The 22,599-nt window shown below is 43.8% G+C and overlaps 1 protein-coding gene across 2 annotated transcripts in view; it reads right to left on the reverse strand.

Annotated features, from left to right (window-relative positions):
* The window catches only part of PKM (pyruvate kinase M1/2), a 40,467-nt gene extending 21,672 nt beyond the window's left edge, over positions 1–18,795 (reverse strand). For both annotated transcript variants that reach the window (XM_075857719.1, XM_075857720.1), the window contains exons 1-3: positions 18,688–18,795; positions 1,462–1,624; positions 1,248–1,339 (exon numbers count right to left, since the gene is read on the reverse strand). In XM_075857719.1, coding sequence (XP_075713834.1) covers positions 1,248–1,339; positions 1,462–1,618 — 249 coding nt within the window. In that variant the 5' untranslated portion in view covers positions 1,619–1,624; positions 18,688–18,795. The remainder of the gene's footprint in view (positions 1–1,247; positions 1,340–1,461; positions 1,625–18,687) is intronic.
* Between the last annotated feature and the right edge of the window lie 3,804 nt (positions 18,796–22,599).

Here is a 22,599-nt window from a genome sequence, read left to right on the forward strand (position 1 = left end):
TTAAAGAGTCTGTCACCACATGATAAGTGCCCTCTCCTATATAAGGAGATGGGCGCTGTAATGTAGGTGACAGTAATGCTTTTTATTTAAAAAACTATCTTTTTTCACAACTTTAGGAGCGATTTTGGTTTATGCTAATGAGTTGCTTAATGCCCAAGTGGGCGTACTTTTACTTTCGACCAAGTGGGCGTTGTACAGAGGAGTGCATGACGCTGACCAATCGGCATCATGCACTCCTCTCCATTCATTTACACTGCACTAGCGATAGATATATCACTATGTGCAGCCTCATACACAAGCCCTAACATTACTACAGTGTCCTGATAATGAATACACATGACCATCCAGCCTGGACGTCATGTGTACTCAGAATCCTGACACTTCTGAATCTTTTTAGTGAGATTCCAGCAACGGATACGAAATCTCGCGAGATCACGGAGCTAAACGAGATTTGGTTTCACTTGCCGGAATCTCACAAAAAAAAAAAAGAGTCAGAAGTGTCAGGATTCTGAGCACACATGACGTCCAGGCTGGATTTCATGTGTATTCATTATCCTTGGTCGAAAGTAAAAGTACGCCCACTTGGGGATTAAGAAAGCTCATTAGCATAAACCAAAATCGCTCCTAAAGTTGTGAAAAAAGATCGTTTTTTAAATAAAAAGCATTACTGTCACCTACATTACAGCGCCCATCTCCTTATATAGGAGACAGGGCACTTCTAATGTGGTGACAGAGCCTCTTTAAGGCCCTTTTACACAGAGAAACACGGCAGCGGTCAGCTGACTAACAAATCTTCCCATACATACCGATCAGTGCTCAGTTTAAATTGATCAAAACGAGAGCCAATCAGCATGCGGTATTGTCAATCAGCACTCATTTACCAGGCAGAAAAACTTGCCTGTGTCAAAGGGCCCTTAGTTCTTTGTGGATACAATTCAAGTATATTAACACAAAATAGATACCTCCAGAGATAAATGAGCTTTACAGGCTCAGGCTGCCAGCTGGCCCTGTGCAAGTAACATGAATAAAAAACACCCAACCCTTAGACATATATCTGCCACGTCTGGCATTTAAAAAAATAAATACATATTTATATAAAAAATATATGTTTGAAAGACATATAGAACACAAACTATACACCCCACAAATATATATTTATAGCATAGAGCTGCAGAGAACAGATTGGATTTCTCCAGTGACCTTCTACTGTACTGGCTGAGAAGGTTATTGACATACGCAAACCTAACCTCATGTGTCCCATGGGAAAAGTTCAGACGAGCGATGTTCATTCCTGATTTGATCATTTCTTTGAGAATTTCAACCGAGCGAGATGCTGGGCCTAGAGGGAAAAAATTAAATAGGAGATAGAGATCTCTAAGCACAGAACAAGCTCAATGTGTTTCCAAATTTTATTCTATGTAACATGATTTCTTGGAAACAATACGGACATGAAAAACGTACCAATAGTGCAGATAATGCCAGTATTGCGTGCCACTATGGGCTCAGAGTCGATGTCCAGGCGGCACATGTGCTCCAAAAATGTGTCCGCCATTGCAGCGTGCAGTTGCTGAGTCTGGATAAAGGCACTACCGGCCTCTGATGCATGGGATTTTGACATTGTGACCTGCACAAAGAAAATAGTTATCAGCAAACATATTACAAAGTACAAAGCTAGAAGCTGACATGAAATATGGGTAATAGACTCTGCACTGCTCTGTATTTGTCAATATCGTGTTTTATAAGCATGGCATTAGGCCTCATGCCCACTTCAGTTATTTTCTTCAGAGTACTGTCAGTTATTTTTTTTTTTTATTTTTTTTTAAACATAGCACACTGACACATTCATTTCTATGGGGCCATGCACACTTCAGAACAGTGTGGCCATTCTGACAAAAATAGGACAGGTCCGTTTTTGATGGAACAGTCTCTGCCATTTCATTCATTTGGTCTGTTGAAACAAACTGCACACGGAAGCCGTCTGTGTACGAATCCATGATACACGGACTATCATTAGCGGCTGTACGACTAGCAACATGTGTTCATGAGGCCTTATTTCAGTGTATTTTTCCCATCCATACTTTATTTACGTTGCCACTAAATAGAATATATAAAATGTACATACAAGATGTTAGGAAGGGGTGGTCACTGCAGAATAGGTGATACATTCACTTTAAAATCAATATTTAGAGTGGTCTACTGAGGTTTAAACTTTTTTGTACGTAAAATATCTACAGTAGTATTGGGCTGCCAATCTTCTCTAGCACACTCCCACTCAGCTCATACAAGAAGATAATGTAAAGTTGGCCATTCACCGGAATAATACGTTACCTTTAGGTCTTGTCCATACACAACAGAAATGCTGCAGATATTCTGTTTAAAGTAGCAGACATTCCACTGTGGAAAAGACGCACCATTTCCTATGCGTTTTTTACTGTAGAAAATGATGCAGCTTTTGCTGCGTTCTCCTCAATGTTGGGAGATGGTGACATCTCCTCAGAAAAACGCAGCAATTCAGTCCACTATCCGCAGCAGAAATTGACCGGCTGTGGTACAAAAGATACGCACTGCAGGTCAATTTCGGGTCGGAAGTTTTTACGAAGCGTGGTTGAGATTTATTAAATCTCACCTTTGCTGCTACTGTATTCTGCTGCGCATTTTCTGTCCGCAATTCCAATTCCGCTACGTGTGGACAAGCCCTTATTCTATCAGTTGATATGACTACGGTGATACCCAAAAAATGCATATTTTTTTCATGAAATGTGCTTTTATTGTGTAAAAGTAGTTAAAGTGTAGCTAAACGTTTGACAAACTACTGACATGTCATAGACATGTCAGAAGATTGGATTGGTGGGGGTCCGAGGACTGAGACCCCCACCAGTCGCTGGAACAAAGCCGCTTCGTGTGTTCGGCTATTTTTGGTTATAAATGTATCTGTGTACGGACTCAATACAAAGTCTATGGGCCTGTACTCCGATACATCGGCTTTCCGGAAAAATCCAAACAGACACGAAGCGGCTGAGAGCTCACACGAGCACTTCAGCTGCTTCGTTCTAGCGATTGTTGGAGGTCTCAGTGCTCGGACCCCCACCAATCCAAACTTCCTACATGTCACTATGACATGTAAGAAGTTTGTCAAACTTTTAGCTACACTTTAAGTTTTTGTTTTTATGTCTCCGCATATCAAGAGTGATAATTTTTTCATTGATGTAGCAATGTGAGGGCTTGTTTTTTTGCAAGAGTCGTCATTTTTTAATAGAACCATTTTAGGTAACAATACATTAATATAATGGGGGTTTTTTTCCACCCCAAAAAATTATTTAGCGCTGTTCACCATGTGGTTAAAAATATATATATTTTTGTAAATTAGTGTAGGGGTTGTTACAACTCCAGCGATACCACGGGTATTATTTGTTACACTCCCTCTGACTAAGCACCAAGATGCTGCAGTCACTATTGACAGCGGCATCGAAGAGGTTAAGCGACTGGGACCAGAGGCAACTCCAATCTCAAGCATTGCAGAGGTACGTTAGAAGTATATTACAGCAAGCAACAATTACAGATGGCGTGGGAATGACATCCAATGGATGTAACTGTACGCCTATTTGTGGGAAGGCACCGCTAAAACGGACAAACAGTTATGTCCAAATGCGGAAAGGGGTTAAAAGGCTATGAACTCTTTATGAAATGCATTTATTTAGCGATAAAGACTACTTAAAGAGGCTCTGTCACCAGATATTGCAACCCCTATCTGCTATTGCAGCAGATCGGCGCTGCAATGTAGATTACAGTAACGTTTTTATTTTTAAAAACAGAGCATTTTTGGCCAAGTTATGACCATTTTTGTATTTATGCAAATGAGGCTTGCAAAAGTCCAACTGGGCGTGTATTATGTATGTACATCTGGGCGTGTTTACTTCTTTTACTAGCTGGGCGTTAGGAATGGGAGTGTATGATGCGACGAATCAGCATCATCCACTTCTGTTCGTTAACACCCAGCTTCTGGCAGTGCAGACACACAGCGTGTTCGAGAGATCACGCTGTGACGTCACTCACTTCCTGCCCCAGGTCCTGCATCGTGTCGGCCACATCGGCACCTGAGGCTACAGTTGATTCTGCAGCAGCATCAGCGTTTGCAGGTAAGTAGCTACATCGACTTACCTGAAAACGCCGATGCTGCTGCAGAATCAACTGTAGCCTCTGGTGCCGATGTGTCCTCGCTCGTCCGACACGATGCAGGACCTGGGGCAGGAAGTGAGTGACGTCACAGCTTGATCTCTCGAGAACACGCTGTGTGTCTGCACTGCCAGAAGCTGGGCGTTCTGAAGAGAAGTGGATGATACTTCTCGTCAGAACGCCCAGCTAGTAAAAGTAGTAAAAACGCCCCGATGTACACACATAATACACGCCCAGTTGTACTTTTACTTTAAACACGCCCACTTAGACTTTTGCAAGCCTCATTTGCATAAATACAAAAATGGTCATAACTTGGCCAAAAATGCTCGTTTTTTAAAAATAAAAACGTTACTGTAATCTACATTGCAGCTTTATCTGCTGCAATAGCAGATAGGGGTTGCAAAATCTGGTGACAGCCTCTAAGTTAATCAAGGAGCCCACAGGAGCAGTCATCAGCCAAGCTGTTAGTGCAGCTCACTGACTGATTTGGCTCAGAATGGCTTTCTGCAGCTTCTCTGTAATGTAAAGCATAGAAGCTGCAGAAGTGAACAGTGCAATTTTTTTTATTTTTTTTTATAAAAGTGAAAACTTACAAACATTATCTTTATTACTAAATAATTGCATTTAATTAAAAAAAAAAAAACTAACGATTTTAAAGCATGCTGGGAAACGCAAATGAACAGCAATACGAAGAGCAGAGGCAAGCAGTTTTCTTAAAGGGGGTTATCCCACGAGGATACGCGAGCTACGTGGTTTCCACATTCATGTTCGGAAGTCAGCCGAAACACAGAGGTAGAACGGGGCTTAGGGGTCCTATTCTAGAGATAAGCGCAGGTCCCAGTGGTGGTACCCGCATCTATCTGACATATCCTGTGGATAGGTCATAAGTGTCCTTCGTGGGAAAACCCCTTTAAGAGTTTTAACAGATTTTTATCAAACATAGCAATATTATTACACCCAGAGACACATACCCTGAAGAGGTTATCAAATTCCCTGCTAATATGCATTAAAGTGAACCACCTGTCAGGAGGATTTAGGCCCCAAAATTGCCACCAGCCTTGTATCTAACAACGCAATAGGTTGACAATAATGCCCTTGTATATTCTGGTAACTGCAGAATAATGTAGAAAAAGAACACACCATATCCATTGACCTGAAGAGTCATAGGGGTGGTCCCGCTCCTCTGCAGTTACACTGTCTGGTCCCCCTCCTGGCTTGGTTGACGCTCCCCAGGCAGGTATACGTCGTCACAAGACAGCTCTAGTGGCATCTAGGGATGTCACGATACCAGAATTTGGACTTCGATACCGATACTTCGTTTAGTATTGCGATTTCGATACCAAAACGACACTTTGCCAACAGTAGAAAAAAAATCCTTCTGTTTTCTGATGTGAGGCGCGATGAATTTTGAATGTGCCTCATATTAATAGTAATTAACCCCATCATGTTTCTCAGTCATAATGGGTTAGTGTAAGGTACATGATGGGGTTAATTACTATTAATGTGAGGCACATGGAGGTTAAATTCATCACACCTCGTGCCTCACATTAATTAAAGAAAGCAGTTTTTATTTTATTTTTTACAGTGTACACATCATAAATGATGCAAAAAAATTGTTGAATGTTATTACGGCCGCGCCAACACCGAATATGTGTATGTTTTATGTATTGAGACTTAGTAATATTAAACTTAAAAAAATACACCTTTTTTTACAATAAACATTAAAATATGTTTTTACTTTATTTTTAAACTTTAATGTACTGGCATAAATCTATATTACAGTACATTAGCCGATGTACTGATAGTACACAGGCAGTTGCTAGGACACACCTAAGTATGTCCTAACAGGAACTATGGTAAGACAGCCCTGGGGTCCTTCAATGGACCCTGGGCTGTCTGCCCATATATGGTATGTCCCTCAATCGCGTCACAGGGATTCCTGTGATGCAATCCAAGGGGCATCCCCCCTTCTCACTTACTCTTGAATGCTGCGATCAAAGTGGACTGCAGCATTCAGGAGAATAGCAGCGGAGAGGAGAGGTTTCTCTGATCTCCGCAGTTATAGAGCAGGGCTGCGGTTGTGTAATACAGTCATGGCCCCGCTCCTGACAGGAAGTGCGCGTGCGGTCAGCATGAGGATGCAGCCGGCGCTGCACTAATAACCGGCGGCGCAGGCACTGAAGACAGAACATGGGGGTGTTTTGCAGAGCGCCCGCCATGTTCTGTCTTCAGTGCCGCAGATCATTAGTGCAGCGCATCATCCTGACTGCGCGCACATTGTCAGGACTTGGGAACGGGGCAAAGGCTGTATCACACAGCCGCAGCCCCGCTCTCATACATTCATGTGTTACTATACTTAGCTGTGTGGCCGCAGCCCCGCTCTCATACATTCATGTGTTACTATACTTAGCTGTGCGGCCGCAGCCCCGCTCTCATACATTCATGTATTACTATACTTAGCTGTGTGGCCAAACATCTTAGTATCGAAATACATGAAACGGTATCGAACTGTTTGGGGATGCACAGTATCGAAGTTGATGCATCGTGCATCCCTAGCAGCATCCGGAGCCTGCACAGTGAAGCAAGGTGTACTGGCCTTTGAGCTAATAAATGGAATTACTACTTTTATTCTTGTGTTCTACAAAGAAAAAAGGTTAATAAATTTTTTTTATATTTCCTTCTACACTACACAAACATCTTATCATGGATATAAAGTACCAAATTGGAGTCCTCTCCTGTGCTATTTACATGCATGTAAGCAATAAGGAAACAGTCGTGAATAGCAAGAAAATATATACAAATGCCTTGCCTGCAGAAACGGTTAACATTTGAAATGCCTTTATAATTTTCCATCTCTTTACCAAATCAAGGAAAACAAAAAGATAGCACACATATGCCAAGATGCCTTCATATAGGGCACATCACTACCAAGTAGTGTGGCAGAAGGAAAATTCCACCCACAGGCAGACGGTCTGAAATGACTACAGCGAAAAACTAACCCTGCAGTGCATTATAAAATGAATCATGTCAAACAAGATTACTCACAACTTCTGGGAAAAGAAAGAAAAAATAAATCTATGAATGCTGAAACCAGTCACAGCCTTGCCACTCCAGCGTCAGTGTCCCCAGCACACATTGTAATACCACCTGCTAAGTGCATCCCTTCCTAATTCAATGTTTCACAAACACTCAATATATTTCTCTCAAATACCAGCAGAATCGTGTCACGCTGAACAGTGGAGGGTGGACCTGATCCAATGCTTGCTGCCTCTTCTCAGGGACTGACACTGACTGTTCTGCCAGCATCTCCTATGCAGCTAGATCACTCCCCTCCTGTAGGACATGCCCCCTCCCTGTGCCTGGAAGCCCCAGACTGTACGTGCAGCTGCCCACGACCACATCACATGGAGAGACCCCCCAGTTCTAGAGTTCCCCTCACAGGTAAATCCTGCTCAGTCTCACACAAATGTACAGAGATTTACAATACCGACAGCCAATAAGGTCCCCTCCTTTTATTACTCTGTTTTCAATAGTTTTTTATTAAACAGTTTTTTGTAATATAATAATAACACAGACTCGCAGAGTCTCAACTTTTGCATATCAATAATACAATTAAACAAAGTATTAGACCAACATGGTCTCCAATAAATCTCACATTATATATCATTCATGATGTCAACACTCCTGCCAAATATATAGTATATAAATGTCTTCATTACTAACATAGGTAACCAATCTTGACATCACATTGCTTTATAGAGTACCTTAACTTGGCCTCTATGGAAAAAATATAAGAGAGAGAAAAACAAAACACACACAATAAACAAAAGAAGGATAAGGAGGGGGGGAAGGAAAGGTGTAGGGTAGAAGGGTCTCCTAACCATCTCTATGTATTCACGAAAATGTGTGGTTCCTCCATAGGTCCCAAATGGCATCAAATTTGTCTAATGTACCCGCCAGCAGATGTGTTAGGCGGTCATTAACCATTATCCATGAGATCTTAGCGATCAACATCTCCATAGACAACGTGGATGTTCGCCAGGCCCTAGCAATAGTTATTTTAGCTGCCAGAAACACATATCGGAGAAATTTACATGCGGGGGCCCGAACCTCGGGAATAGGACCGCATAGCAGAGCCGTAATCACATCCCTGGGGGGTTTGACTTGGATCACTGTGTTAATAAGCTGGTATACCTGGTTCCAAAATGTGGCAACCACTGGACACTCCCATAGAATATGCATTAGTGTACCCTCCGCACCACATTGTCTAAAGCAGTGCTTATCCACCAATGGGTTAAAGCGAGCTATACGAGTAGGGACCATATACCATCTCATTAATACTTTATAACCCGCTTCCACCAAGGATGTATTGATAGATAGTTTTGAGGTCGTACATGCCATCTCCCGCCACTGCTCCAATTCCACTCCCGTACCTAAATCGTGTTCCCATCGGGTCATGTAAGGGAGTTTACCTTCCGGAGTAACCAGATCGGAATATAACGTGGAAATTTTATGTCGTAAGCCAGAAAGCCAACACAGCCGTTCAAAAGTGGTCAATGTGCTGATGTCCCCCCTCCTGGATTTCCAGTTCAACAAGAAGTGGTGTATCTGGATATATCTAAAATGCTCCGATGGGGGCATCGAGTGTGAGTCCTTAAAGTAATCCAGAGTTCTGATGTCCCCCCCTACAAAAAAGTCCTTAATCCTGTAAAACCCCTTATTGAGCCACCACCGGAATTCCATTCTACGCAGACCCGGAGGAAAGGCAGAATTACCCGTGATGGTCATGAGCGGATTATGGAGTGATTTAATATGGAATCTCTTTCTAAGCGAGTCCCACAGCTGTAACATCTGAGAAAGCACAGGGGAGAGAACCGGAGGCCTGTCCGAGGACTCCATCCACAGTAGCGTTTCCAGCGGGAAACTGGTACATGCGGCCGTCTCAATTTGCGTCCACTGGGGGCAGTATGGTCTCGCATACATATCTGTAAATTGCGCCAGACGTGCTGCGTGATAGTATTGTTGGATATTGGGAACCCCCAGACCCCCCGCCGTTTTAGGGGTGAATAAGTTTGTCTCTGTATTCTCGGTCTTTTAGAACCCCAAATAAACCCCATGATGAGCCCTTGGATTTGTCTAAGCGCCTTCTGAGGGACCACAATAGGGAGCGTGCGAAAATAATATAGCAATCTGGGCAATATCGTCATTTTGATGGAGGCAATGCGGCCAAACCATGAAAGATTAAGAGGGGACCATCTAGTGAGATCCGTAGCTATTTGTTGAAAAAGTGGAGGGAAATTGTCCTCGTAGAGGGACTCTATGGTGGGCGTCAATTTAATACCTAAATACGTCAATCTACGTGCATCCCAATGAAAATCAAAGTTAATTTTTAGGAGCTTCACTACCCCTATTGGCAATGTAAGATTCATTGCCACCGACTTGGAGTGGTTGACCTTAAGCCCAGACAGCTTGCCAAACTGATCAAGAATATGAAAGAGATTCGGCAATGATGTGAGAGGTGTCGATATGAAAAGCAGTATGTCATCCGCAAACAAGGCACATTTGTGTTCTACTCCTCCCACCTTCACCCCCCTAATGTCGGGAGAATCTCGTATGAGGTTGGCCAATGGCTCAATAGCCAGCGCAAACAGGGAAGGCGATAGCGGGCACCCCTGTCTCGTTCCTCTGCATATTGGAAAAGCTCCCGACATAAATCCCCTAGAATTTATTTTTGCTGTAGGAAGACAATATAAGATCTTAAGAATAGACAAAAAACCCGTACCGAAGCCCATTCTCTCAAGGACATAAAACAAATAGTCCCAGGATAGCGAGTCAAAGGCTTTCTGAAGGTCAAGGCTTAATAACATACTTTGACGTCCGGAAGTACCATCCCACCCCGAACGAACAGCTGAGATAATGTCCACAGCCCGTCTCGTCTGGTCTTCCGCCTGGCGGAGGGGTATAAATCCCGCCTGATCCTTATGTATATATGTGGCTAGGAATGAATTCAATCTAACCGCCAGAATTTTTGTCATAATCTTAAGATCCACATCAAGAAGGGATATCGGGCGATAGTTAGCCTGATCTGTATGATCCTTATGAGGCTTGGGGATAAGATGTATATAGGCTAGATTCGAAAAAGGGGGCAAATTGTTACCCTCCCGATAAGCATTGAACAATTCAACCATGTGCGGGGCCAGGACCTCCCTAAAGTGTTTGTAATAACCTGAGGAAAACCCATCTGGCCCCGGGGCTTTATGAGCCTTCAGATTTTTAATAACATCCAATACCTCCTCCAATCTAAATTCAGCATCCAGTGTTTCTCTATCCCCTTGGGAAAGTTTAGTAGGGAATGTTTTTTCCAACAAGACCCTAGCCTTATTTTTATCAAACTGAGGTGGAGCTGAGTACAACTCTGAATAAAAATCCTGAAAGGCCTTTACAACTTTTGTGGGATTCTGTGATAAAGATCCATCCGCCAATCGCAGTTTCGGTGGTGTTGAGGTGTCTAGAGAGTAATGTTCCCGGTTTATCCCCTTGTGTAAAAAACTTATGTTGTGACCAACGCAGACTTTTTTCCGCCCAACTTGTCAGACATAAATTTAATTCTGTTCTAGCTTCCGCTAATTTTGCTTTAATATCTGCTGAGGGGTTTATTTTAAATTGCTTAGACAGATCCGCAAACCTCCTCTCTTTTAACGCCAGAACCTCCTTCAACCGTTTCTTATTACGCGAGGCTATCTGGATGAATTTCCCCCTAATCACTGCTTTGTGAGCCGCCCAATTGGACATAATTGAGGTATCTGGTGCCTTATTAAGTAGAAAATATGTGTCCAAATCCCTTTGGATTTCTTTAACTATCTCCTGATCCGATAGTAGTGACTCATTCAATCTCCAAGAGGAGATAGGCGGTCTCCCACATAAATCTGACAACCGAACCACAATCGGGTCATGATCAGACCAGGGTGTAGCCAAAATCCTAGCATCCGTGACCTTAGGGAGTAAGCTAGTTGACATCATAACATGATCGATACGGGTGTGGATATTATGGGCTGAGGAGAAATAAGTATAATCCCTCGCTGTGGGGTTAAAATCCCGCCAGACATCTATGACGTCCACCGAATGGAAGAAACGTGCTACTTGTATGCTGGTTGACGTAGGAGGTATAAGTCGCACCCTGAATGCGTGGGATTTATCCATGGACGCGTCCAAGGCGATATTAGAATCCCCACCCATGATTATCGGGCCCTCTATCGATGAATGGATCTTGCGCCACATACCCTGGAAGAACGCCGGTTGATTGGAGTTCGGGGCATAGTAGTTAATAAAGGTTATTGGAGATTCATGTAACAGACCCGAGACCAGGATGTACCTGCCATCCGGGTCAGAGATCGTGTTGTGAGGTGTAAACGGGACCGACCGAGACAACCATATGCCCACTCCCCTGTGCTTAGTAGAGGCACTAGCCAAAAATTTTTGTGAGTAGTGTTTATGAAAGTACGATGGAGCAGAGGAGGTAGAAAAATGCGTTTCCTGTAAAAATAGTATATCAACATGAGAGGATTTATAATACAAGAAAGCTTTTCGACGCTTGATCGGGGAATTAAGGCCCTGCACATTATGTGTGAGTAAGCTAAAGGTTTTAGCAGATTCCATGGCCGCCATCATAGAGCAGGAGGTAGAACCATGTGCATATTGGGATCCCGCCATAGAGACAAAGGTCAGAAATAGGAAAGAAAGGAAAGGGAAGGGGGTAAAAGACAGAACAAAAATAAGACATACACAAGGTATCAATAGTACCGAACATAGTCTACCGACTAGGCAGTCAAGAAAAGACTGCTAACAGGGGGACAGCAGACCGTCGTGAAGGCACAGCATTTCCGAAAATATATATCCAGACATTCAACCCCTTAACCTATATCAACCCTGAGCATAATAGGCATTCCCATGTTAAATATAAGGTAAAGCAAACTTTCATATTTTTTTTTTTTTTTTTAAAAAGAAAAAAAACATATCTATAGCCATAGTACCAACTCACTGCGAACTTGACCCATCCAGACCCTTCCTCGCCTTTTTTCGGGTCAGCTTATAAACAAATTTCCATTACTATAAGTGGGAGTCCAGAGCAGCAAAAGAAATCCCCACATCCCCCCCAACGTATGGATCCCCGGCTCCCAGTCCGCTGAGAACTGCAAATGGCGGTATCCGGCTGAAATTCAGCATCCGTGCTGCTTGAAGACATCTCCGGCCGATATGAAGAATAAAGAAAGAGAAAGAAAAAGAAACAATCTGCTTCTATAATCGACCTCCTTTCCGTCATGTCGGATTCAATTGTTGCCGACGAGATTCCACCCTCTGTTCCCGAGGAAACTCTGGACGGCCTCCTTGGGTACGCCATATTGGTGACAACGGGGGATCCCATATGGGGAGTCGGGAGGAGCTAGCTTTATCCTGGGGTGGTAGAATATGTAAGTCCCTCAGCAGGTCCTCTCCCTCCTGTAGCGTAGAGAAGCCATATTGCCTATTATTGCGCATGAAGAGGAGACGAAATGGGAATGCCCACCGGTATGGAATCGCATGGTGTTTGAGGGTCTGCAGAATAGGGCGAAGCATCCGCCTTTTTTGAATGGTTTGGGGAGCCAAATCAGCATATATCTGAACCGCTGTATTATAAATGGTGATCACCGGGAGCTTCCTAGCTCTTTCCATCACCTTCTCTTTAATCGAATAATAGTGTGGTTTCACTATAATATCTCTGGGAAGTCCATCCCTCCTCATGGCCGTCAATGCTCTATGGGCCCGGTCAATTTCCATATGTGATTCCGATATATCAGGTATCAATGTAGTGAGTAGCAGGCGAACCACCCCCGGTACCTCCGTCTGAGATTCCGGGACCCCTCTGATCCTGAAGTTATAGCGTCGAGAACGATTTTCCAGGTCCTCAATTCTGGTGTTCGCTTCCTCCAATTGCTCCTGCAGATCCTCCATAAATCTAGTATTCTGGTTAACTCTTGCAGTGACTGAGGTCATTTTGGTCTCAATAGCCTGCATATGCGCCCCCACTTTGTGTAAATCTTGATGTACCGCGGCTATCTTGGAGCTTATTTACCCCATCTGAGCTTGCATGGCTCTTGATATGCAGGAAAAGATGGCGTCCTCTGTCAACCCGGAAGTAATGGCCGGCTGCATGGGCGAGTGCTGTGAGACGTGAACGGGCGCTAATTGCGGCAGTCCCAGGTCTGGGATCGGGCCCTCTCCTTGTAAATCCTCCTGTGCCTGCAATAGTGATGTGCTGCTATTTTCCCGCAGGAGCACAGGATAATCCTGTGATAACACCGCCGAACTGGATTCTATCTGTGTCCCCTGCTGCTGCTGCAGCAGGCCTTGCTCCGCCATGTTCGGCGCCGCCATCAGCATATCTGCCACGGACCTCTGAGCCTGGGTTTGCTTACCCCTTCTTCCACTCCCTCTGGCCATAGGTGGATGCCCGAACCTCTAAGGTACCTCTCCTTTCTTTTATGGGTCTCTATGTCTGCTGTTAGCGATATAAATGCTGGATTGCCTTCACGAGGTGCGGAGCCTGGTTAGAACGCGTCCACCATGTTCAGCTGCGCGCATGCGCCCCCCCTTTTATTACTCTGAAGCCAAAATCACATCATGCGGATATACTAACTAAAAATAATGCAACAAGCTCACATTAGAAAGCAGAGTACAGCACCATAATGTAAGGATAGCGTGTAATACATTACATCATAGACTACACAGGCTAACAACGCATGCTCAGGTAGGGAGCTCAAGCCTACACCCAGAACTAAAAGGAAAAGCTGCATCTAGTAAATTCTAATGTCAGTCATTCCAGCACAAGCGCTTCATTGCAGGGACGGTCCCTCCAGCACGTGTCATACAACTAAAAGGATATTACTCAGCTATTCCGTTATATTGCTGCATACAGGAAGTCCCTGACAAAGCAATGAGGATGTCAAGAATATATACTTACAACATATTAACACTTAGAAAAAAATAAGACATAGGAGATCTGGACCTACTGGCCAATTAACCCCATAGCAACAGTTTCATATCAAAGAAAGCTTGATAACAAGCATATCTTATATCTGGAAACTGGCCATCCTTCTCACTCCTGCTGAAAGCTACTCCCATGTTTAAAATGAAACACTGGACCGTATGTAGATCAGAGATGTCACGTGCAAGGACACACTGACCTTCAGCTACACATCCTTAGGCCTTAGACAAACGTGTAATACGTCAGAAACAACGGCCGTCACACGGACCTATATAATTCAGTGTGGCAGTTTACACAGCCGTTGTTTCAACGGACCGTGCGAAGAGTCCTTGAGAAAATATGGGTATGTTCACACAGCTTATTTTCAGGCCGTAAACATCCCGAAAGACGGCTGTTAAATCGGAAGTAGAACGCCTACAAACATCTGCCCCTTGATTTCAATGGCAAATACTGCTTTCTGTTCCGATGGGGCGTTTTTTTACACCTCATTTTCAAGTAAAAAAAAAAAAAAAAAAAAGAAGACGTACATGTCACTTCTTGAGCCGTTTTTGGGGATGTTTTTTTATGGACTATAGAAAACAGCTCCAAAACCGGCAGTAAAAAATGCTGCGAAAATTGCTAATTTGATTAAAAAACAGCTGAAGATCAGGAGCTGTTTTTGCTTGAACACAGCTCTATTTTGTTAACCATGTGAACATACCCTAAGGCGTCCTATTTTTTCACCCTTCAAGTATTCCTCCATAGATTCTAGTCTATGGGGGATGCGATATATCACATCCCGCAGCACAGAGCACCGATGCACCTCAGACGTAAAAAAACTGCTATTTTTCACGTCCGAAATGCACAACGCCCATGTGAATCTAGCCTTACTGTAAGGCTGGGTTCACACGACCTATTTTCAGACGTAAACGAGGCGTATTAGGCCTCATTTTACGCCTGAAAATAGGGCTACAATACGTCGGCAAACATCTGCCCATTCATTTGAATGGGTTTGCCTACGTATTCTGCAGACGACCTGTCATTTACGCATCGTCGTTTGACAGCTGTCAAACGACGATGCGTAAATTGACTACCTCGGCAAAGAAGTGCAGGGCACTTCTTTGCAACGTAATTTGAGCCGTTTTTCATTGAACTCAATGAAGAGCAGCTCAAGATTTACGAGCGTCACAGACGCCTCGCATAATACGAGGAGGAGCTTTTACGGCTGAAACGAGGCACCTGGTTTCTCTTGAAAACAGTCTGTCTTTTCACACGTAAAAGCCTGCTACCGTGTGCACATACCCCAATTATGAAACCTCTCCTACATATTACTGCAGAGAAACAGGTAACAGCAGATCGTATACATTACAAATAAGAGCTATTTATACGGAATGCTAATGGTGCATCAAGACTATACATACATATACTGATTTTACCGCAATTGCATTTAGGGTCTCTTCTGGTGGCTTGATGCAATTGCAGTAATCGGCAAAACTGGGCCATTTTTTTTTATCAAAACCGCTGAATTTTAGCCACGAATAGCGCATTTGTAGCAGAAACCGTTTAAAAAAAACGACTCATGTAAACATACCTTTAGGCAGGGTTCACACGACCGGGTCGTTCCCGAGCCCGAGTGTCGGCCGGTAAAATCGGCCATTTTGCATTAAGTTTTGCATCCGTGCCGGGCCGATCCGGACAGTGACATCAGCGGCAACTCCTGAAGGGGAATCCCCATGTGTTCGGGGATTCCGCTTCAGGAGTTTCCCCTGATGTCACTGCCCAGATATGGACAGAGACATCAAGCACTCTGTCCAGGAGCGGAATCCCCGAAAACACGGGGATTCCGCTCCTTCAAGGAGCTAAAGTGCAGCTAGCACATAGCAGAGCGGGGAGATACCTCCCTGCTCTGCTATAGTGGCGTCGCTGCAGTAGTAGCAGCCGCAGCAGCTGCTAGCGGCGCCATCGAAGGTGTCGCCGGGCCCGGGTGCTTTTCAAGCAGGGGAAGGGAGCCAGCGCAGCGCTCCCTTCCACCTGCTGTACACCCCGGCCCTGCCACACAGTGTACAGCGATCTCCTCCTCCTCACATGCACTCTGCGCTGTGAGGAGGAGGAGGAGGAGATAGAGCGCAAGCTCCGGAAAACCCGGCCATCACTCGGGACACATCCCGGTCATGGCCGTGTAATACCCGGCCCCATAGACTTCTATGGGAGCCGGGCGAAGATAGAGCATGTCCTATTTTTTGACGGCCGTCAAAAAAAATCGGTCGTGTGAATAGCCCCATTAGGGGGTCTATTATTCCTAATGCAGCCGGGTGCCGGCCGATTTATGAACGGCCAGCACCCGGCCGGGAAACCCTGCCGTGTGAATGAGGCCTTAGGCCACTTTCACACAGCAGTATTTGTAAAACAAAACCAGGAGTGAATCCATAACATGGAAGAGGTACAAATCTTTCCATTTCACATTTTCTCAGCGTAGTTTCCAGTCCTTGATTTGCCTTCCAAATACTGAGACGAAAAAAAAAAACACTAATTAAAATACTGCTGTGTGAAAGTGAAATCTCTGGTGTAAATCAGACAGGGTGGCCACGCCCTTCTGTCAAGCCCCACCCACTTTTTGAAAAGCAGCGCAGCATAAAAGGTTGCAAATATTTTTGCAAAAGAGGCGTACACCAACGTTTTCTATTTTTTTTCCGTTGCGTAAACCTCTTAAGTGACCCCCCCCCCGAGACTTTTTGTAGTGAGATTTTCCAATTTTAACTACCGAGGGACAGCTGCAGTTTACAGAAGTGCACAAAACTCAACGGAGAAGATTTAGCAAAACTGGTGCAAAGGAAAGCGAAGCAGTTGCTTTACAGAAACCAATCAGCTTCCAGCTTATTTTTCTGAGGCCCTTTTTCAAATGAAAGCTGCAACCCAATTGGTTACTATGGTCAATTACTCCTTTTCAAGACTACAGAAAGCCTGGGTGTAGCCCTGGCCTAAGGTGATGTACAGAGGAAGTTACACATCAGGTCATTCACACTAGATGAATCCATGTTATTATAGGAAAGAACATTTGTACATATACCACATACGGCTGGGGTCATATAGTGATGGGACCAGGGTCTACGTGCCGCTCTGACAACCTGTTGACCCATAATCCAGGCTTTGAACAGCTACTGATCTAGTCAGTCACTGGCCTGTACTGGGAAGTCATTAGCTATTCATGCACAAGCGACCTTGACAAGTTCACACTGCATCTCCCTGAAGGATGCTTTATTTAGACACGCCATTGATATCCACTTCTCAAAATACCACCACCACCTCCTCCTCTTCAGAGCTGTGCACTACAGTATGGAACGGCCATAAATATAATCAGAACTCCTTGTACGAATAGAGTGCAGGGAGAGGCTCTTATTGGTACTTTCCTTATACCATGTGGCCATTGTATTAGATGTGCAATTCATATAAGACAAAAGTGGAAAATGATGTTTACTTTTTCGATCATGCCCCTCATCCCCTTTAGATTGTTAGTTCTTATGGCGCAAGGTCCGCTTTCCTGCTCGTGTCATCGAGGTTCATTTATTTTTGTGATTTATCATTTTGTAGGTTTCCGGTCTTTCCTGATAGTAAAATGCAGGCACTGTATAACTAAAGGTTATTACTAATCAAGGAAGACAAAAAGCCACATAAACAGCTAATATCACATGAATAAACTACGCCTTTCCAAGTTGGAATCTGTCTACAAGTTCCAATCTGCCCCTAGTCGGTCTGATTACACCATGTAATTATTAAAGGGGTGTGCCTGGCAAGATGCCGCGTTGTGTAGCGGGTCTCACCACGAAGGATATAAAACTACAAATAAAAAGCTAAACTGCAGGCGCATCAGAAACAAGCACATCTGACAGGTTTGCTTTTAATTACATGGTATGTGTCATATTAAAGCATTACAAAAGAAAGAGCAACTTTCATAAAATGGATTAATAAAAAGGCAACACACACACATGAATAAATGTATAGGATTTTCTGACATATAGAACCTCATGTAATGACCTTGCTCACACCAGCCAACCACAGTCCACCACTCATCATGCTAGTGCAATTTAAAATAAACAGAAGATGGCTCTGATTGGTCCATGAATCCCTTTCCATAGTGATGCTTATTGTTTAATAGAATATGGAGCCACTGGTTTTGAGAAGCTACTGGATCCCAAGGCCTGTAAAAAAATAGGAGCAACCGAATAGACACACCTCTATCTCCATGGTGACTACTGATGCAGCGCTTTATAGAGGGGAAGCAGACATCTTTATATTCTCATATCCTCTCCCTATATGTCATGACTTAATTAAAGCAGCAGTTCTATAAACCGAAGACCTAGAGACTAACATTCTACGTATAACAGATACTTGTGAATATGTCTATAATATAGCAAAATGTCAAAAATTCTTCCATAAATAAGGCTGCTAACATAAATATTGGCGGAGACGTTACCTAGGATGAGCTTATATAGAAATAGCGGTAAGGCGTTTATTACCTGGGTGTGTCAGGACAATTACACTTCACTCCGCTCTCTTCACTCTTCGTCGTCCGTGTGGCACTTGCCGGCAGCTTCTCATAAGGAAGGTGATCCCTGCAGAGCCGAAGCACGGCCCACTCCTGCCGCACAGATCCTGGCGCCTAGTTTATTTACGTCATTTCCACTCTGTTTATCCTACAGAGAAAACTCAGTTGGCTATTTCTCTACCCGTTCTTTTAATAATTAATTTATCTGCGTTAACTACAATATTATAAAGAATAAACGGTGCGGGACTATTTTTTTATGCGGAAAGATCATTGAATGGAAGATGACGCATTTTAATTGCTAACCAATCGGACAACAGTAAGGTAGCAGCTGCCGAGTGCGTGCTCGGAGAAGTGAACTGCGCATGCGTAAAACACTTACCGCATAATCCAGATCTCATTCAGACTGGAGTACCGTGTTATTTGTACGTTCTGCGCCCACGTACATGTAAGCAGCGTGTATCACTCTTTATTATTTTAGGCCGCAACAGAGAACTGTAAAATGACTCCTTTGCGCACACACACATTTTTTTAAGTGTTTTAGCTGGACTCACACGCCACGATCAATTTGTGTAATTTGCGTTATTTGACACGGTTTTCGATAATTAGCGAGAAGCCTATAAAAAACATACCAAGACCGGATTCACATGTAGCATAAATACTGCGGATTTTCAGCAACGGATTTAGTTGCGGAAAATCCGCAGCACAATGTAGTAGCAACAAATCTCATCCAATGCTTCGTAAATAATAAGCGGAAAAACGCTCCAAAATTGACGTGCGGTGCGTTTTCTTTAATCCGCAGCATGTGAATAGTATTTGCAAAATTGCTTCTTTTTTTGTTGCGGGTTTTCCCCATTAAATTCAATGGGGCGGTAAAACCCGCAACAATAGCAGATGTAGTAATTTTTGCGGCAGAAAAGCTGTGATTCCGCCACAAAATACGCAACGCAGAAAAAAATATATATTTTATCCAGAATTCTGTGCTTCTTCCAGGCAGGCCTCCCGGAATGATGTTTTATCCCATGTGACCGCTGCAGCCAATCCTAGGCTGCAGCAGTCACATGGGAAAAAAAAGTCATCTCAGGAGGCCGCGCTGCAGAACGGCAGAGGGACGGTAAGTCTTCCGCAGCGGACATTCCGGCTGAAAAACGGCACCACAATTTGGTGCGGTTTTTCAGCTGGAATTCCCTGCAACGACCAGGGCGGATACGCAATGTACTTTTACGCAGAGTATTTGCCCTGTGTGAACATACCCTTAGAACTCATCCCACTCACTCTCCCCCAATATACCAGAAACCAAAACTTTTTTTATGTAGAATATCTCATATTTTACTATAGACTTTAACCCCTAAGGCCGCTGTGGAATTTCCGCAACGGAATTCTGTGCGGAAATTCCGCAACATTTACAGTAGCAGCAAAGTGGATGAGATTTAGAAAATCTCATGCCTACACTGCGAAAAAAAAAACGCAGTGTAAATGTTAATAAATTGACCTTTTGTTGCGGAATTTAACTCTGCAGCATGTCAATTCATGTGGCGTTTTAGTTACATTTTCAGTTGCTGGTTTTCCCCATTGAATTCAATGGGGATGCAAATTCCGCGACAGAAAGTCAAGTGCTGTGACTTTTGCATTGTATTTGAGGCGAGAGAAATCTCTCATCTCCACCGCTATTCCCTTGAATGCTGCGATCACAGCTGACCGCAGCATTCAAGGGGTAAATGAGAAGGGGGATACCCTTTGGATCGCGTCGAGGGACATACCATATATGGGCAGACAGCCCAGGGTCCATTGAGGGACCCCAGGGCTGTCTGACCATATTTCCTGTTAGGGAATACTTAGGTATGTCCTAACAACTGCCTGTGTACTATCAGTATATAGATTTATGCCAGTACTTTAAAGTTTAAAAATAAAAAGTAAAAAAAAATAAAGTAATGTTAAAGGGGTTGTCCGAGATAAATTTTTATTTAAAAGTTAAACACACAATCCACACATTAAATATTCCCTAATATACTTACCTGTGCAATCTTGCTTCTGTTCTCCGTTCTGGCAGCTCTTTTCTTCCGATCACCTGTCTTCTGACGTCACGTTTTCTTCCTCCTCCACTGTCGTGTCGTGTCCCGATCACATGGTCTCGCCCCAGCGAGACCTCGGATGGGACACGACACGTCACTGGAGACGTGTCGTTTCTGCGGGTGCCCGCCCAGCCTATGCAGTTTTTTTTCACTGTGAGCGCGCCTATGCGTGTTCACAGTGAAAAAAGTGAAGAGGGACGGCACCTGCGGGAATGTCGGGTCTCCGGCTGTCAGTGACTGCCGGGGACCCGGAGGAGAAGATAGAAGCAGCTTTCGCTGCTTCTGTCTTCTCCGATGTCTTTTTACACAGCGTTCAATGAACGCTGTGTATAGGAATAGAGACATGAGCAGCGGCGCTGTCTCTATTCCTCCCGGTGATCATGTGACTGGTCACATGATCACCGGGTGCCGTTAGTGGCAGACTGCTGCTGGGTCTAATCAGACCCAGCACAGCCCTATTAGTGACAATCGTCACTATGAGAGGGCTGATTACCCCTGTAACTGGGGCTGCTGTGCAGCTCCAGTTACAGTGGAAAAGATGGTGTAAAAAAAATATATAAAGTTCCCCAAAGGTCTTTTTTGACCTTTCAGGGACAGACAATAATAATAAAAAAATAGCAAAGTACAAAAAAAAATTTAATAATAAATACACATAAAATACCCACCCCAAAAAATACAGTTCCCCCTGTCAATCATTGTTGTAACGCTCGCGCTGACCCAATTACCCTAATATAGACATGTAATATATAGAAATTTACGGTAGACAATGACGATCACAAATAAAAGGTCTATTTTAGGGTAAAACTATGTTATTACCAAAAAAAATAGTTGAAACGTAAAAAAGCTTATTTTTTTTACTATTATTTTCAAACTTTATGAATGAAAATTCTAAAATGGCAAAAAAGGTGTGTATAAAAACGATAAAAAAATAAACCTGCATTGTCTACGGAAAAAACGCCGCAAAAATAACGTCGTTAGCGCAACAAATAAAAGTTATAGCCATTTAACTAACACGTGCTAAAAAGGGCTAAACGGTGCCCCGTCCTGAACTAGATAAGATCTTCTGGGGTCCTGTATCTAAGCCTACATTGTTAGGCTTAGATACAGGGTCTAACAAACAGTGTCACACATGGAGCCTGTATCTAAGCCTAACACAATGTAGGCTTAGATACAGGACCCCAGATGACATTCTTTTTATTCCTGTATAAGGGTATGTTCACACGGCCTATTTACGGACGTAATTCGGGCGTATTAACCCCCGAATTACGTCCGAAATTACGGCTTGAAATCGTTGGCAAACATCTGCCCATTGAAAGCAATGGGCTGACGTTTGTCTGTTCACACGAGGCGTATATTTACGCGTCGCTGTCAAAAGACGGCGCGTAAATAGACGCCCGCGCCAGAGAAGTGTCATGTCACTTCTTCAGACGTAAATGGAGCCGTTTTCCATGGACTACATGGAAAACCAGCTACAGTTACGTCCGTAATGGACGCGGCATTCAAGCGCCTGCACATGCCGTTGCGGTCCTTCTCATTTATTAAAAAATTTATTATTAGTTCATTATTAATGGCCACTGTCTAACAGCGTCCATTAGTAAGGCTTCATGCACACTAGCGTGTGTATTTTCCGCGCGTGAAAAACTTGCGTCAATCCCATCCGTGTGTTTGCGTTAGGGCGGATTAACACGAACGTGCTATACGTCCGTGCAACCCGCGTGGTATTCACGCGGGTCGCACAGACCTATGCAAGTCTATGGGGCAGTGCAGACAGTCCGTGAGTTTTACGCAGCGTGAGTCCGCTGCGTAAACTCGCG

This window comes from Rhinoderma darwinii, chromosome 3 (assembly GCF_050947455.1).
Source record: "Rhinoderma darwinii isolate aRhiDar2 chromosome 3, aRhiDar2.hap1, whole genome shotgun sequence".
In the NCBI taxonomy this organism is placed as follows: domain Eukaryota; kingdom Metazoa; phylum Chordata; class Amphibia; order Anura; family Rhinodermatidae; genus Rhinoderma; species Rhinoderma darwinii.